This window comes from Diabrotica undecimpunctata, chromosome 2, assembly GCF_040954645.1.
Source record: "Diabrotica undecimpunctata isolate CICGRU chromosome 2, icDiaUnde3, whole genome shotgun sequence".
Taxonomy (NCBI): domain Eukaryota; kingdom Metazoa; phylum Arthropoda; class Insecta; order Coleoptera; family Chrysomelidae; genus Diabrotica; species Diabrotica undecimpunctata.
Window position 1 is genome coordinate 132,228,244 of NC_092804.1, and position 14,706 is coordinate 132,242,949.

Sequence of the window (14,706 nt, forward strand, 5' to 3'; positions counted from 1 at the left end):
CTACGCTGCTGTATGGAATACGGCATTTGAACAACTCTCATTTCAACACCTAATATCCAACTAACACAACACTTAAGAGACAATGTGACCAAAGCTTTTAGCATTTCTATGATAGATGCCCAAGTATATCTAACTGGACAGTGGCAAGTACGAAAGAATATTAGTAAAACTTCAAAATGTGGTATAGTAACAGTATGTTCATAAATAGCTACATATGGCACAAAAACATGTATCATGACAGAAAAAATAAACCTTCGAAAGAAAGTAATTGTTACTCTTCAACAACAATGGTGTGTGGAGAATAAGGTTCAACCATGATCAATATTACAAAGAACCTACTATAGATACAAGATTGCACTGGGCAGGTTATCTTATGGAAACAACACTTATTGTTAGAGAGATGTTACGGGGAGATAACTGGAGGAGAGTAGCTGAAGAGACATGCTTGGAAGAGGCTTAATTTGGGCTGTATCCAACAAAAACATCTTAATTAAAATTACCTTTCAATGGATCTTTGCAGTTTTTTTTGTTTCCCAGACATTAGTTCAAAGCAAATAAACCAAAAAGTAAGATGTCCTTTTCAGTAATAATATAGAACACTAAATAAACTATGAACACCAATGACCTTGCAGAGTGTATGGGAGCACAGCCCACAGCACAATCTTGTGTTGCAACTGTTTGTGATTTGCTGACTGAGCATTGTCTAAGTGTCCTGTTAAATCAACAAATCTGCTAATGATGACATTAACAGCTGCTGCTACATTCTCAGTTGATATATGGTGTTTATTTGGTTGTACTTTATTGACACACTATTACTGTGATGTGCATGTCAGGATTAAGAACTTCCCCTCCACTTTACTTATTTACATAATTAATTTATCACTTCCCAGAAACATTACGGCACATTTAGAAAATTTGTAGGAATAAAAATGTAAACAAAAACTAAAAGATAAATTGATAAATTTATTTCAAATAAATTTATATATGAAAAAATAAACTTAAGCATAGATGTCGTCTTGAACCTTCTTCCATGCTGCTAAAGGTCCATGCTCTGGCCTGTATTGAACATTGCAACCATCAGGAGCTAATCTACCTTGTTGTTTTAAATTTTCATATTGTTCACGTTCATACTTGGTGAATCCCCATTTCTTTGATACATAGATCTTTTGACGACCTGGGAACTTGAACTTGGCACGACGGAGAGCTTCAATAACTGCAGCCTTGAAACGATCACTAGAGCGTACACTCATAATAGGTTGACCAATACGCACACGAGCAACTGTACCCTGGGGCTTGCCAAAAGCTCCTCTCATTCCAGTCTGGAGTCTAAAAGGAAAAATATTTTTAATTCTTAACAACTTTTAAGTAACAATTTAAATTTAGAAAGTATTTATGTAAAAGTATATTTACATGTGCCAATAAATATTCTATTCTTATTAGTAAAATTTATTATTATATCTGCAATGTTAACATGAATTAAACTGTGTGTCATTAAATCCATTGTGTCTTTTATCATGTACTTGTTCATAGTAACAAATTCATTGTAAACAAAATTTGGAAACTGATACAGGAAAAGTTTACCTTTAATTGTAAAGGTTTAAAAAAATTGTTTGATATTATCAAAATCATGTTCATCTTTTAATGTATAAATTATTACAGATACAGCTACATATATAGATGACACAGCAATACAGTATGCATACTTAACTACATTAATGATATGAATTATTTTTGCACATCATCTGAAACTTGCCATGTCATTGCTGTGAGTATTTACTTCTATTGAATTTCTGGTACTCAAGAATTCATAACTGAAACAATCTTAATGCTTCCAACAAGGAAGCCTAAAAATTTGAATTTATACTTTTTGGTAATTAAATTTCATGTGTGAAATTTTTGACTAGTATAAATTTAACTTAAAATCAAAAGTTAATTGAGATTTAAACAAGAGTAGCACATACAATTTATACTATAACAGAATACTAACACTAATGGCATTAAAAACATTTTAGGCATTTTGCATCGAGTAGAAAGTACATTTTGATGCACAGGAAGTTTTTACTATGTAATAAACTACAAAACTTAATATTGAAAATTCATTATAGAAAAACTTTTATCTGAACTGTTAAAAATGTATGATTATAAAAAAGCTTAAATAATAATAAAACAGTGGTTAAATTGATTTTTGGGGCAATGAACATAACCTTGTGTCACAGTGTTGCCATATTTTTTTGTATAAAGTATAGGAGTTTTTAAAATTAAAGATCCTTATATTAAATATAAGAAATTATAATGTTTTGTTATGAGAAGCCACAATTTTTGAATTCATATTAAAAAGCATTCATAAAATAGTATTTTTTACTTTAAATGTAGCTAAATATTGTAAATTATTCTGTAATTTAATATATTTGTCAATTATTTTGTAAACTGATATATTTGGCAATGAAGCCAGAAATCTCAAAACAGGAATTGCTAGATTGCTACAGATGCTTAAACTTCACTTTATTCTGTAGTTTCTAAACTATTAATTTTTACCTTAGGCATAATTTTAATGGTTTTTATTATACAGTAGTCTCTATAACGATTCACTATATAACGATTCCCTATATAACGATAATTCCTCTACAACAATGAAAATAATTAACTCATAAGAACAATCTATTAATTCTTTCTCTATACCGATATCGTTCTCTCTTTATAGTGATAACTTTTTAGCGTTCAATAGTTGATGGCAAATGTGTTATTGTGTTTAAACTTCAGACTACCTGAGTTACGAGTGGCAAGGTCATTGTCCAGCGGTTGTTTTGTGCTTAAGGAATGCAGCCACCCATGTTCGGGCGGCGTACCTAACTGTTATCACACAAATGTTGTCATCTATTGACGACTTTTCATTTCCAGTTTGAGTTGTGTCTTAGTGTGTCAACAGTCAACATGTTTTCGAAAAAGCGTAAAGTGCTCTCGGTGGAGGAAAAGTTATCGATAACTCGAGCAATAGAGAAAGGTGAAAAGCAATCGGATGTCGTTCGCCGGACGGGGCTGTCTCAGTCAACTGTGGCTACGATATGGAAGGACAGAAAAAGTAGCTTAAAGTGGAGATGGAGGGCGGTAGCAGGAAGAAGTTGCGGAGACCTCAGCACCAAGATTTAGATCGCGCTATGCTTCAGTGGTTTAAGCAGCAGCATATGAACCATATTGAACTTTCTGGACCTGTGGTCAGGACAAAAGCTGAGTTTTTTCTTTCAGGACAAACTGAACTTGGAATTGAGAATTTCAAGGCCGCATTGCGCATCAAGAATTGAGAGTTGGCCGAGCAAGTGGAAGCTGCGGCACAAGATCAACTACGGACAAATCATCGGAGAGGCTCGCGATGTTAACAAAAACGTACCGGATGATTGGCTGGAAAACGTGTGGCCTGAGCTGAAGGCATGATATGCGTCAGACGACATTTTCAATGCGGATGAGACTGGATTGTTTTTTAAAATGATACCAAACAACTTTAAAATTTAAATTGAAAAATTATGTTGCTGGAAAGCTCTCTAAGGAACGCATTACAGTTTTAGTGGCCGCTAACATGACAGGTTAGGTGAAGCAAAAATTGTTAGTGATAGGGAAGTCGAAAAACCCGCGTTGCTTTAAAAACAGAAAAAATCTACCAGTGACCTATAAAGCAAACAAGAGTGCGTGGATGACCTCGGAAATTTTTGAAGAAGGAATAAGAAAGTGTGATACCGAGCTTAAAGGGAAAAAAATTCTTTTGCTGGTAGACAATTGTCCTGCTCATCCTGTATTGCGCAACCTTCAAAACATTGAACTCCTAATTATTAGTAAATCCTGGGACAAGGTGACGAGCAATACAATAAAACATTCCTTCAAACACACAGGATGGCTGGAAGATCAAGGATTGACTGATGATTAAGATGACCTGCCATTAGATGTTTGTGCCAGACAGTTTGAACTTACTATCACCTAAGGACCGGAAGAGCTAACAGATTTTGAAGAAGTTGATGAAAATGTAGCTACAACATCTGGACTTTCTGACAAGAACATCCTGCAAGCAGTTTGTGTAGAAGAAGAAAACAGTGACTCAGAAGTGGAAGCAGAGCCAGAACCAGCTCTGACCCCTCAGCAGGCATTGGATGCAGCAAAAGTACTGCATCATTTCTTCATCCACCAGAAAGACGATATGAGTGCTGTGGAAAGGGAAAAGAAAACAGACCAAGGTGACAGATTTTTTTGGTAATGTAGGCTAAATATATTTTACAGTAGCATATTATTTTTTTTATTGTACAGTACACCTGTTTTAATTGTACAGTCATTTTTTATACTGTATTGCTTATATTATTCGTTAATAAATCTATGTGGAATACAATGTTAATTCATTTATATTCGTTTTGATAATTTTTTTAAATTAAAATAGGTTATTTAGTACAGTATTATTAATATTACAGTAGTGAATTTTGTCTCTATCTGTATAACGATCGATCTCTCCTTATAACGATGAAACTTCCTGGTCCCTTGCATATCGTTATAAGGATATGCAAGAGGACTGTATAAGTATTTTTTAAATGTAAGATATAATTTTATTTTATAATATTTTTAGGTATAACTTTATGCTTTTAATTGTATAATGTATTTTTCACATTTTTGTTTGTTTTAAATTTTCATTTCATATAATTATATTAAGTGCTCTTGCCCATAAATTTATATGTGAGAGTATGAAATAATTGAGTATGTGGCAACACTGACGTATGTTAACCCTTTCGATACTGTTGCCGTAAAAGTACGATTTTCATTTGCAGCTTTGATGAGCGAGCGCCGTACTATTACGCAAATTAATCTCCATCGTTCAGGTTCTGTCACCATACATTTTTAAGTATTTACATCTTTGGAGAGCTATAATCGTAATAGTACATTCTACATTGTCCATCTTGCTTACTAGTATCGTCCATGTACGTTACGATCCGCAAATATACCATACTGATGCCGTATATACACGGCAGCACATCACTCACCCTAGTGCCGTATTTTCTGAATACCGTTTTTTTGAAGTTTTACGAAAAACAATTCCACTACTTCGATAAAACGAATATAAACAAACTGCCAACAAACTAAAAACGATTCAACCACTTCAATATAAAGAATATAAACTACTGAGTGACTGTCTCGGTCTCGAAGTGCAAAATTTTCCCGGCGACGTATATGAGCAACGCACAACTGATACTTGGCGCATAGCGAAAGGGTTAAGCTTACATTTAGTGTCAAATATATCTATAGGTTATGTTCATTTCCAGAAAAACCAATTTAACCAAAACAGTTTTAATTATAAATTATAATAAAACATTTGCTGCGGAAGCTGCCATATGGTGTCTTTCTTATCTCTCAGTATGTGCTCATATTGTTTATGCTATCAAAAATTCATATTGCATAGAACACGGTTATGAAATAAAGTTCTGCAGCGAGAGTGTTAAATATAGGTATCTAGCATTTTTATCTATTAAATATCATTTTTAATTTTGGTCTCAACAAAGTAATCAACTTCAATATAATAAAGATTGGCTCGTCTGTTGACTAGCTAGTCTAGGTAAAAGTTAGTTGTAACCATAGCTGGTTCTATGTATTAAATTGCAGAATGGAACATACCCTACTCTACCTATCACATACATATGTCTTGGTTGAACATGGAGATCAATTTTATGAAGTTCTGGGGTATTTATTCTTGGGAGTAGAAATGTTATGAAATACTACCTAATTTATTGGTTTTAAAAGAAAATTAAAGAATTATGGGCTATACTACTTCACCTTTATCTTAAAAAAATTGTGTTGAAACATTGATGAGGTTAAAGATGTTACATTTATCTTAATGGTGAGACCAAATAAGGACCCATACTATAGATATGAACAGAAATGAAAGTTATATAAAATTCAAATTAGAGAAATACTATGACAATGCCTTGAACATACTTGAATAAAGCAAATATTTTGAAGTATGATGATACTACACCGGTAAAATTCGGAAAGAAAGTTAACAGACTTGAGTGACAGTCCAATGTCACACTTAGATATCTGATTAAAAATATTTAAACTTTTAAATAAATTAAAACTATTGAAATTATTATTATTTCTAAAAATGCACACTCATGATGATGATTCATATACTGGTATCTAAGTTATCAAAAATAAATATTCAAGGTAAACACAGAATTAAAAACAAAGTATTCAATACAATATGACCAAATGACTATTTTGACAATATGCTTTCCACACTTCGTAAAATTTCTTAAACTGAAATTTACTACTATATAAAATTACCAATCAAATGATAAACCCTTTCATAATATAATGCTTTTACTTTCTTCCATAAAAATAATTTTCTAATTCCATAACACAACGCAATGATAGAAAAAGAACTTACCTATCAGCTCCAGCACATGACAACATCTTATTGATTCTGATAACATGGAAAGGATGGAGTCTCATACGAATGTGGAATTGATCTTTACCACAGTTCTTTACCAAATATTTGTTACAACAGATACGTCCTGCTTCTAATGCTTCAGAACTTAGCTGTTCATATTCATCGGAAACTAAATGTACGCATAGAGGAAAATCTTCTACGGAAGCCTTCTTCTTACCCAAATCGAAAATACGAATTTTTGGATCTGGGACACCTCTACAGAAACGAGATTTGGGGTAGGGTTTGTTTTTACAATAACGGTAGCTGAAAAGAAATCATGTATGAAAACATTTAATATACTTACATTAGAAACCTTATTGTACTTACCACCTCGCAGGTCGTCTACCCATTTTGGCCTGAAAATAGAAAATAAATATGTAGATTAACAAACTAACATATATATGTTATGATTTATTCACTATTTGTTTTATATTAATGTATCACCACAACTAAAAATGTAAGATTATTAAAATATATTAAGAAACAAACCTTTACGTATTTTACACGGCCTACAAAGGATTGTGAAGAACAGTTTCACCAACTTTTAAAATAAATATAACAATGACAAATGACACAATGACAGTCACATTTCTTCTTAAAAATGGGTCATATATTTATAATTGTTAAGCCACCTTTCAATACAATCTCTACAATCAAAATCGTAAATAGAAATTGATTTCGACGGAATATAAAATGAAAATTTAATGAAATTTTAATTGAGGCTTGAGAATTAAGAGGTAGAGGCACAGGATAAATAACAATCAGAATGCCCACTCTCAGTATGGTCAGCACGCGATCGCCATATTTTAAACGGAAACATAGACTCGGATTTATAAATTTGTGACAAGCTACGACAGCACTGTAAATTTAAATTTTTAGAGATTAATAATTTAGTAAATTTAAAATAATTTATTATATTCTTTAACTAAAAGTACGAATAAAATAGTGCATATTATTATGTCTATGGTTGCCGTAAATAAATTAAACCGGGGTAATTTTTCTATGCACACAAAATAAAATTTCACTGAACAGCACTCGTTCCGGTTAAAACATGGCTGATTGCGCGAACAAGATGCGTGTACTTATCACTTATCTCTCGACTTATCTTGACATTCTTGACAAGCAAGAGTGGGCATTTGGATTGTTTATTTATTCTTTACTCATACCAATGACGTAATACGTCATCGGCTCACACCATACAGCCACATACAGCTTGTGCTATGAAAGCTGTGATCCATCGAGTTATGCTGTGATCTTAATTTGACATCATTTTGACATTATTTTGACATTATATTACAGCTACATTCACCTGATTCACAATTTTATAATAATAAATTATAAATATTTTAATTTAATATAAAATATCACAAAAAATGGATGAACTACAGAAATTGGAATATCTTTCCTTGGTTTCGAAGGTTTGTACTGAGTTAGAAAACCATCTCGGTATGAATGATAAAGATTTGGGTAAGGTTTTTAATAGGTTATATTGATTGTATATAGTATTTTGATTTTTAAAAAAGTTATATATACTGTATTGTTTTATTTATTTCAGCTGAATTTATTATTCATCTTTCCGAGAAGAATGGTACATTTGAATCTTTCAAAAAGGCACTCATAGAAAATGGAGCTGAGTTCTCAGATTCTTTCATCTCAAATTTGCTACGAATTATTCAACATATGAAACCAAAGAAAAATAAAACGAAAGTTGAAGCTGATGTATATCAAAAAGAAACTCTGGCTACCAAATTTCCTGGTTTAGCTTTACCAAATGAAAAACAAAAACCTTTGTTTATAGATGAAGAAGCACCTGTTGGAGAAAATGAAGATGATGACATTGTAGCTGACCTAATGAAACAGTTTGAAGCGGATGCTCCCTCAAACAATCAAAAGCAAACAACAACTAAATCTGGAAGTGCAAGTCCTATAGAAAGAAAACGATCAGATAGGTCAAGAAGTAGGTCTGGATCTAGACCAAGAAAAAGACGGAAATCTAAATCAAGGGACAGGGACTCTAGAAAGGACAAAAGGCGAAGTAGATCCAGAGACCAGAAGAAAAACAGAAGAGATAGAAGTGGTTCTAGAAGCAAAAGAAATAAGGAAAGAAGTAGGTCTAGGAATCGGAGAAGCAGATCAAGAGATAGAAGAAGTAGATCGAGAGACAGGAGAAACAGATCTAAGGATAGAAAATACAAAAACTATTCTAGAGATAAAGATAGAAGAGAAAGAAGCAATTCACGAGGCATAAAACGGGAAAGAAGTACTGAAAAGAAGTTCAAAAGTGAAAAAGATAATCCTGAATTTGAAGAGGATCCTACCCCAGGAAAGGTAAGTGCACAAATTAAAAAAAAATTAACATATTCTTAATTTATTCAATCTGTTTAGTGTAGGAAACAAACCTAAAACATGTACAGGATAAGAGACTCTAGGTTATATATTTACAATGTAAAACAATCCTTAGAATTGTGACTTACAACCATTAGGTTGTTCAATTTCTGCTCTCAATATTTTAATATAAAACATAAACAGTTGTCTTGATGGGGTCTTAATTTCACTGTCAGTCAAGCTTGGTATAGGAGTAACCTTGCCTAGCAAGTACATTTCTCCTAATAGTTAGAGAAGAACATATGTCTGATGACAAAAATAATATCAAAAAAGGAAAAAATTGAATTGTTAATTAAAAGTCAAATTCAATATGTTATTTATTTATTTAATACACAGGATAACCCCGTTAACAGTTTAAATTACAATATACAATATCACAGTTAGGATTCAAAACTTGAAATTACTTATACATAATATAAAATAAATATTAAAAAGTTTAAAAAAAATGAGACTAAAAATCTTACATACTAAAAAAAAAACAGTATAACAAGAACAAAATTCAACAATCTCAATATACATATCACAAAGCAAGAGATCTTTTTAACTGAGTGAAAGTTATATTGAAAATATAAAAATTGCTATCATTTAGTAGCCCGATGTATCTATCCAATGGGTTGTGAATACCATAGGTTGTTCTGTGGAAAGGAATATTGAAAACATTGTGGTACCTTAGAGCTTGATGGGGAACATTAAAGTTAATCTGGCTTAACAGGTTTGGACAATCAATAAATCCATGTATGATCTTATATATAAATATAGCTCCTGACATGTCACGACGGTTCTTAAATGAGGGTAAAGATAATTGTTGTTCGATACAGAAATAATCATGATTTTCAATAGTAGTGTGGATGTGGTAACCACATTATCTCAAAAATTTATGCTGGACTCTTTTTATGGTATCAATATTGTTCTGAAAATAGGGTGACCAAATAACTGAACAGTATTCCAAAATAGTTCTAACTAAGCAACAGTACACTAATCTTGTTGAATTAATGTGGAGAAATACTTGCAATTCCTAGTAACGAAACCAAGAAGTTTAGATGCCTTTATTGAAATAGAGTTTATGTGGTCACAGAAAGTAAGCTTCTCATCAAAAATAACACCCAAATCCCGAATAGAAGAGACATAATTCAGTGACTGATTATTAATAGTATAGCCATAGCCTGTTCCAATTCTATTGACTTTACGAGAGAAACTTATAAAACAACATTTTTTTACATTTAAGTGGAGTTTGTTCTAATTGCACCAATTTTGTAGTCTGTCTAAGTCATCTTGTAGCAAGGCTTGATCTTTTAAACTGTCTATAACTTTCCAAAAGTTCAAGTCATCTGCCAACATTAGACATTTGCTATTTACGAAACACGAAGCGATGTCGTTAACGAAGATATTAAAAAGAAGTGGAGAAGTGTGGCCTCCTTGAGGAACTCCAGATGTTACTGTGATACTGTCAGATAGATGACAACCTATCTTGACTCTTTGACTTCTCCCAGATATAGAGTTTTTAATCCATTGAACAAACCTGCCATGAAAGCCTACATTAATTAATTTGCCCAAAAGTATTTGGTTATCTTCACGATCAAATGCTTTGGAAAAATCTGTGTATATTGCATCTACCTGTTTACGGCCTTCCATATGAGATAATATATCAGATTGATAGCAAACCAAATTTGTTGCAGTGGATTTTTTGCTATGAAGACCATGTTGTGATTGAGATACTAAGCCTTTACATAACCAAGAAAGTTGCTTTGCTATAAGACTGTCGAAGAGCTTAGGGATTGCAGATTGAATACAAAAGCTACGATAATTTTCAATATTGTCTTTCTGACCATTTTTAAATATAGGAACAACATAACTTTCTTTCCATGAAGAAGGAAACAGAGAGGTTTCCAGAGATCTATTAAACAATATAACAAATGGTATTACAAGGGTACAGACACACTTTTTTAATAAAAAATTAGGTACACCATCTGGACCAGCAGTAAGCTTATTGGGCAGCTCGTTTATGCCATTAAAAATATCAGTGATGGTAATCTTAGAAGGACAAATATTTGTACTAAAGTTGCTATTTAATGGATGGATAGGTATGTAAAGGTTGTTGTTATTTGGTGAATACACAGTTTGGAAGAAGTTCATAAATAAATTAGCTGATGTCTTGACCATTTGTTGCAGATTGGAGTTGATAAAATAAGGAGTTAGGTAGGTTATGACTAGACCGCTTATCATTGATGTACTTCCAAAATGATTTTGGATCATTTCTTAGGCCAGTATCTATACCTTTAATATAGTTGCTGAAGCAAATTTCAGACAGTTGTTTACATTCAGATCTTAGGTGGGATAATCGAATATAGTTATCATCAGTATGATTATTAACATAAATATAGTGAGCATATTTTTTCTCCAGAGTCAGTCTTCTAATATCAGCAAAGAACCACTTGGGAAAAGTTGAAGTTCTATATTTCTTCAATGGCACAAAGTAAGCAATTCCTATAGAGAGTAGTTCATAGAATAATTTTGTAGCAACTTTAACATCATTAACCATACATACCTGCCAATCTATGGAAGCAAGGAAGTTGTTAAGCACAATGTAATCACCATTCCGAAAATCATAAAACAACTCATCATAAACCAACTTATTTCTATTTGTTTCTTTAACATTGAGGTTTAAGCAACATTCATAACCCACATGATGGATGCTAGGATCTACAAGGGGATCACTTGCTTCTAAGATATTTAGCTCCCTAACATTAGAAAAAACTAAATCCAAAAATACATTTACAATTATTGGGAATATTATTATGTTGATGACATGATTCTTATATATGATTTTGACCAGCAAAAACTTGTGTATTTTTGTTAGGCAAAACAAAAATCTCTGTGGTCAGGAAGATAATCTCTGTGCTGTTTTCATAATTGAAGATCTGTCATTCAGGCAAACATTTAAAAAAATTCATAAAAAACAAGCCTGTTTTTTAACAATTTTATTTCTTTTTAACTTGTAATGATCCATATACTGTTTTTTTTATTTTAACAGATATATAATGGAAAAGTATCAAATATTGTACCTTTTGGATGCTTTGTCCAGCTGGAGGGACTTAAAAGAAGGTGGGAAGGCTTGGTTCATATTTCACAGCTTAGAGCAGAAGGCAGAGTTACTAATGTATCTGAAGTAACATCTAGAGGAGCTAGAGTAAAGGTAATTGATTTAACACATTTAACCAACACAATGTGTTGGTTAACAACAAATTATAACACATTTATAAATTATGTAAAGACTCAAAACAATTAGGTATTTACAATATATATACCATATCACATTCAATGTGTTAATTAATTATTGGTTTAATTCATATTTTTAAATATTTGGATATTTCAAATAGTACTTTTTATATTTTCAGGTCAAAGTATTGACAGTAACAGGCCAGAAGGTATCATTATCTATGAAAGATGTCTGTCAAATTACTGGTAAAGACCTTAACCCACATTCCCATGCTCCAACTGAAAGAGAAGATAGGGATAGAAATCCTGACAGGCCTGTAAACAGCAGTACATCTGTGTTAAGACTTCCAGTAAACATAGGTAAATATATCTTCATTTTCTTTTATAGTAATAACTCTTACTACTACAGCATTGTCTTCAAAGAATATTGTTACATTGTAGGAGATATTTTGAACATCATTATATTATTGTGCTTCAAATTTTTGTAAATGCCACCTTCTAATATACATTTTGTGGAACAATTCCCACAGTTTTTTTTATTTTTCTAATTTTAATGCATCTTGTTCTAACTTTTTATTATTTTTATCCAATGTGTTTGTATATTTTTTTTTCACCTAGATTATTTTTGAGCTTGTATTAACAGACAAAAATTGAAAAGAATACTAATCCATAAACTATTTAGGTTTATCTTAGTAAGAATATCCATAGATACACAAATCTAAACTTAGGTAGATTAGGTTAGACACTTATTTCTTGGTAAACTTAAATTAATATAGTCATCATTTATGCTCACGATATCACTGGGTTATATATCTTCACATATCTTTATAATTGAGGGCAGTTGTGTCATTCCAAGTAAAATACTCTATATGTATGTGAATAATCATTTAGCTGTGGGCTCCATTTTATGAACTAAAAATACTAATTAAATTTGAGTTTAAGTATTCACTAAAATACTTAATATAATTATTTTGGACTAAAGGTTTGAAATATATATATATATATATATATATATATATATATATATATATATATATATATATATATATATATATATATATATATATATATATATATATATATATATATATATATATATATCGACTGTTGACAGGTGCTATATCGTTGAAGTAGTATACCATGTAAGTGTACCACATATTTATCTGGTCCCCCTTTGTACGATCACATATTTTACATATCTATCATCCAATTTGTACAATGAAGTGTTCACAACAGTTTTTAGCTTATTACACATTTTCCATTTATTCATGATACCCATTCTAGAATTCTGGATTCCTATACCACCTTGTACAAGCTCAGTCTAAAAAGTGTTTGCCATTTGCACTATAATACCTCATAGTGATGCAAATTGTGGTCAACTGTTTCAGGTTTTATGCTGCAGATTAAGTCTACATGAATTAGCCCCATTGGTATGCAGGTGTCACTTGACTGGCGCCTATCCAATAAGGAAGCCTGTTATAATTCTGAGCTGATTCCTTCTTATTTTTCGAAGTGCTTCAGCATTATTGGTCCATAACTCTGTTACTTACACGCTGTTATGCCCAGTATTAGCTTACGCCAGAGCTTTATTTACTGGCATAAAGGTTATCTGTTCAGGGACCTTTCTACATCCAAGCCACATAATCTGTTTTCGCCACATCACCACTGAGGTGCAGTTGATGTTTGTGCAGTGACAAAATGTGTAAAGAACATTATTTTTAAAGTTGTAGTAATATTTTGACATGCCCTTTTCCGTGATAATAATACTTGTTTCATAAAAATTACAATAGTGTTAGGGATATATAGCATCCCTAATTCTGAACTGCGTTGGTTGCAAATTCATTAGGAATTATTTAAATTAACGTGGCACTAGAATTAATTGGTTGCCAGTAAGACTTTCTATAGTTTATTTTGAGATAATTTGCCATTGGCTTTCTTTTGAGATTCAATGGACTTAGTGTTATTTGTTCTCTGAGGTGACAAGATAACCATTAATTGATTGTCCCTCTTTAAAATCAGCATATACTTTAGTTTCTGTATTGATTTATTCATATTAAAATATTGGTCATTAGTTATAGAGGTAGTTTTTTTTCGTTCAATATTCTAATCCTCTTTTATTTTGTTAATAGATGAAGGAGAAGAAGACTCCCGGAAAAGAGTAACAAGAATTTCAAGTCCCGAGAGATGGGAAATAAAACAGATGATTTCATCAGGATGTATTGCTAAGAGTGAGTTGCCTGACTTTGATGAAGAAACTGGATTGTTACCCAAGGATGAAGATGGAGAGGCCGATATTGAAATTGAATTGGTTGAAGATGAAGCTCCATTTTTGCAAGGTATGCTATATAATAATTTACAACTTGTACATCTATGACCTTTTTATACAATTGCTGAAGGAAACTTACATTTAAGAAATATTAATCATGTCAAATATTTATTATGCACAAGTAAACTGACAGTATGGAGTATTGAAGTAACCAACAGAGAATTAAGCTCGAACCAACTTGTTTTAGTTTGCAGAATACTAGAAATTTATACCTCTGTGCAGTTTGAGTAATTCGTAACAATAAAGCAACCATCTAGATCGTTAGGTACCAATTGTATAAGTCACCTCAGTCGTGTGACTATAAAATTACACTTAAGATGCCAAT

General features: G+C 31.9%; 2 protein-coding genes across 2 annotated transcripts in view; one reads left to right on the top strand and one right to left on the bottom strand.

Annotated features, from left to right (window-relative positions):
* Positions 1-943: 943 nt before the first annotated feature.
* Positions 944-7,072, bottom strand: RpL10 (ribosomal protein L10). The gene is made up of 4 exons (XM_072523510.1): positions 6,944-7,072; positions 6,782-6,810; positions 6,413-6,718; positions 944-1,326 (listed from the first exon to the last, which is right to left on the bottom strand). Exons 2-4 carry the CDS (start codon positions 6,802-6,804, stop codon positions 999-1,001), a joined length of 657 nt encoding a protein of 218 aa, XP_072379611.1. The 5' UTR covers positions 6,805-6,810; positions 6,944-7,072; the 3' UTR covers positions 944-998.
* A 649-nt stretch (positions 7,073-7,721) lies between these two features.
* pea (ATP-dependent RNA helicase pea) overlaps positions 7,722-14,706 on the top strand; it is a 36,728-nt gene continuing 29,743 nt past the window's right edge. Inside the window, exons 1-5 of the mRNA XM_072523511.1 lie at positions 7,722-7,921; positions 8,010-8,782; positions 11,871-12,032; positions 12,235-12,415; positions 14,185-14,391. Of these exons, the coding sequence (XP_072379612.1) occupies positions 7,828-7,921; positions 8,010-8,782; positions 11,871-12,032; positions 12,235-12,415; positions 14,185-14,391 (1,417 nt within the window). The 5' untranslated portion in view covers positions 7,722-7,827. The remainder of the gene's footprint in view (positions 7,922-8,009; positions 8,783-11,870; positions 12,033-12,234; positions 12,416-14,184; positions 14,392-14,706) is intronic.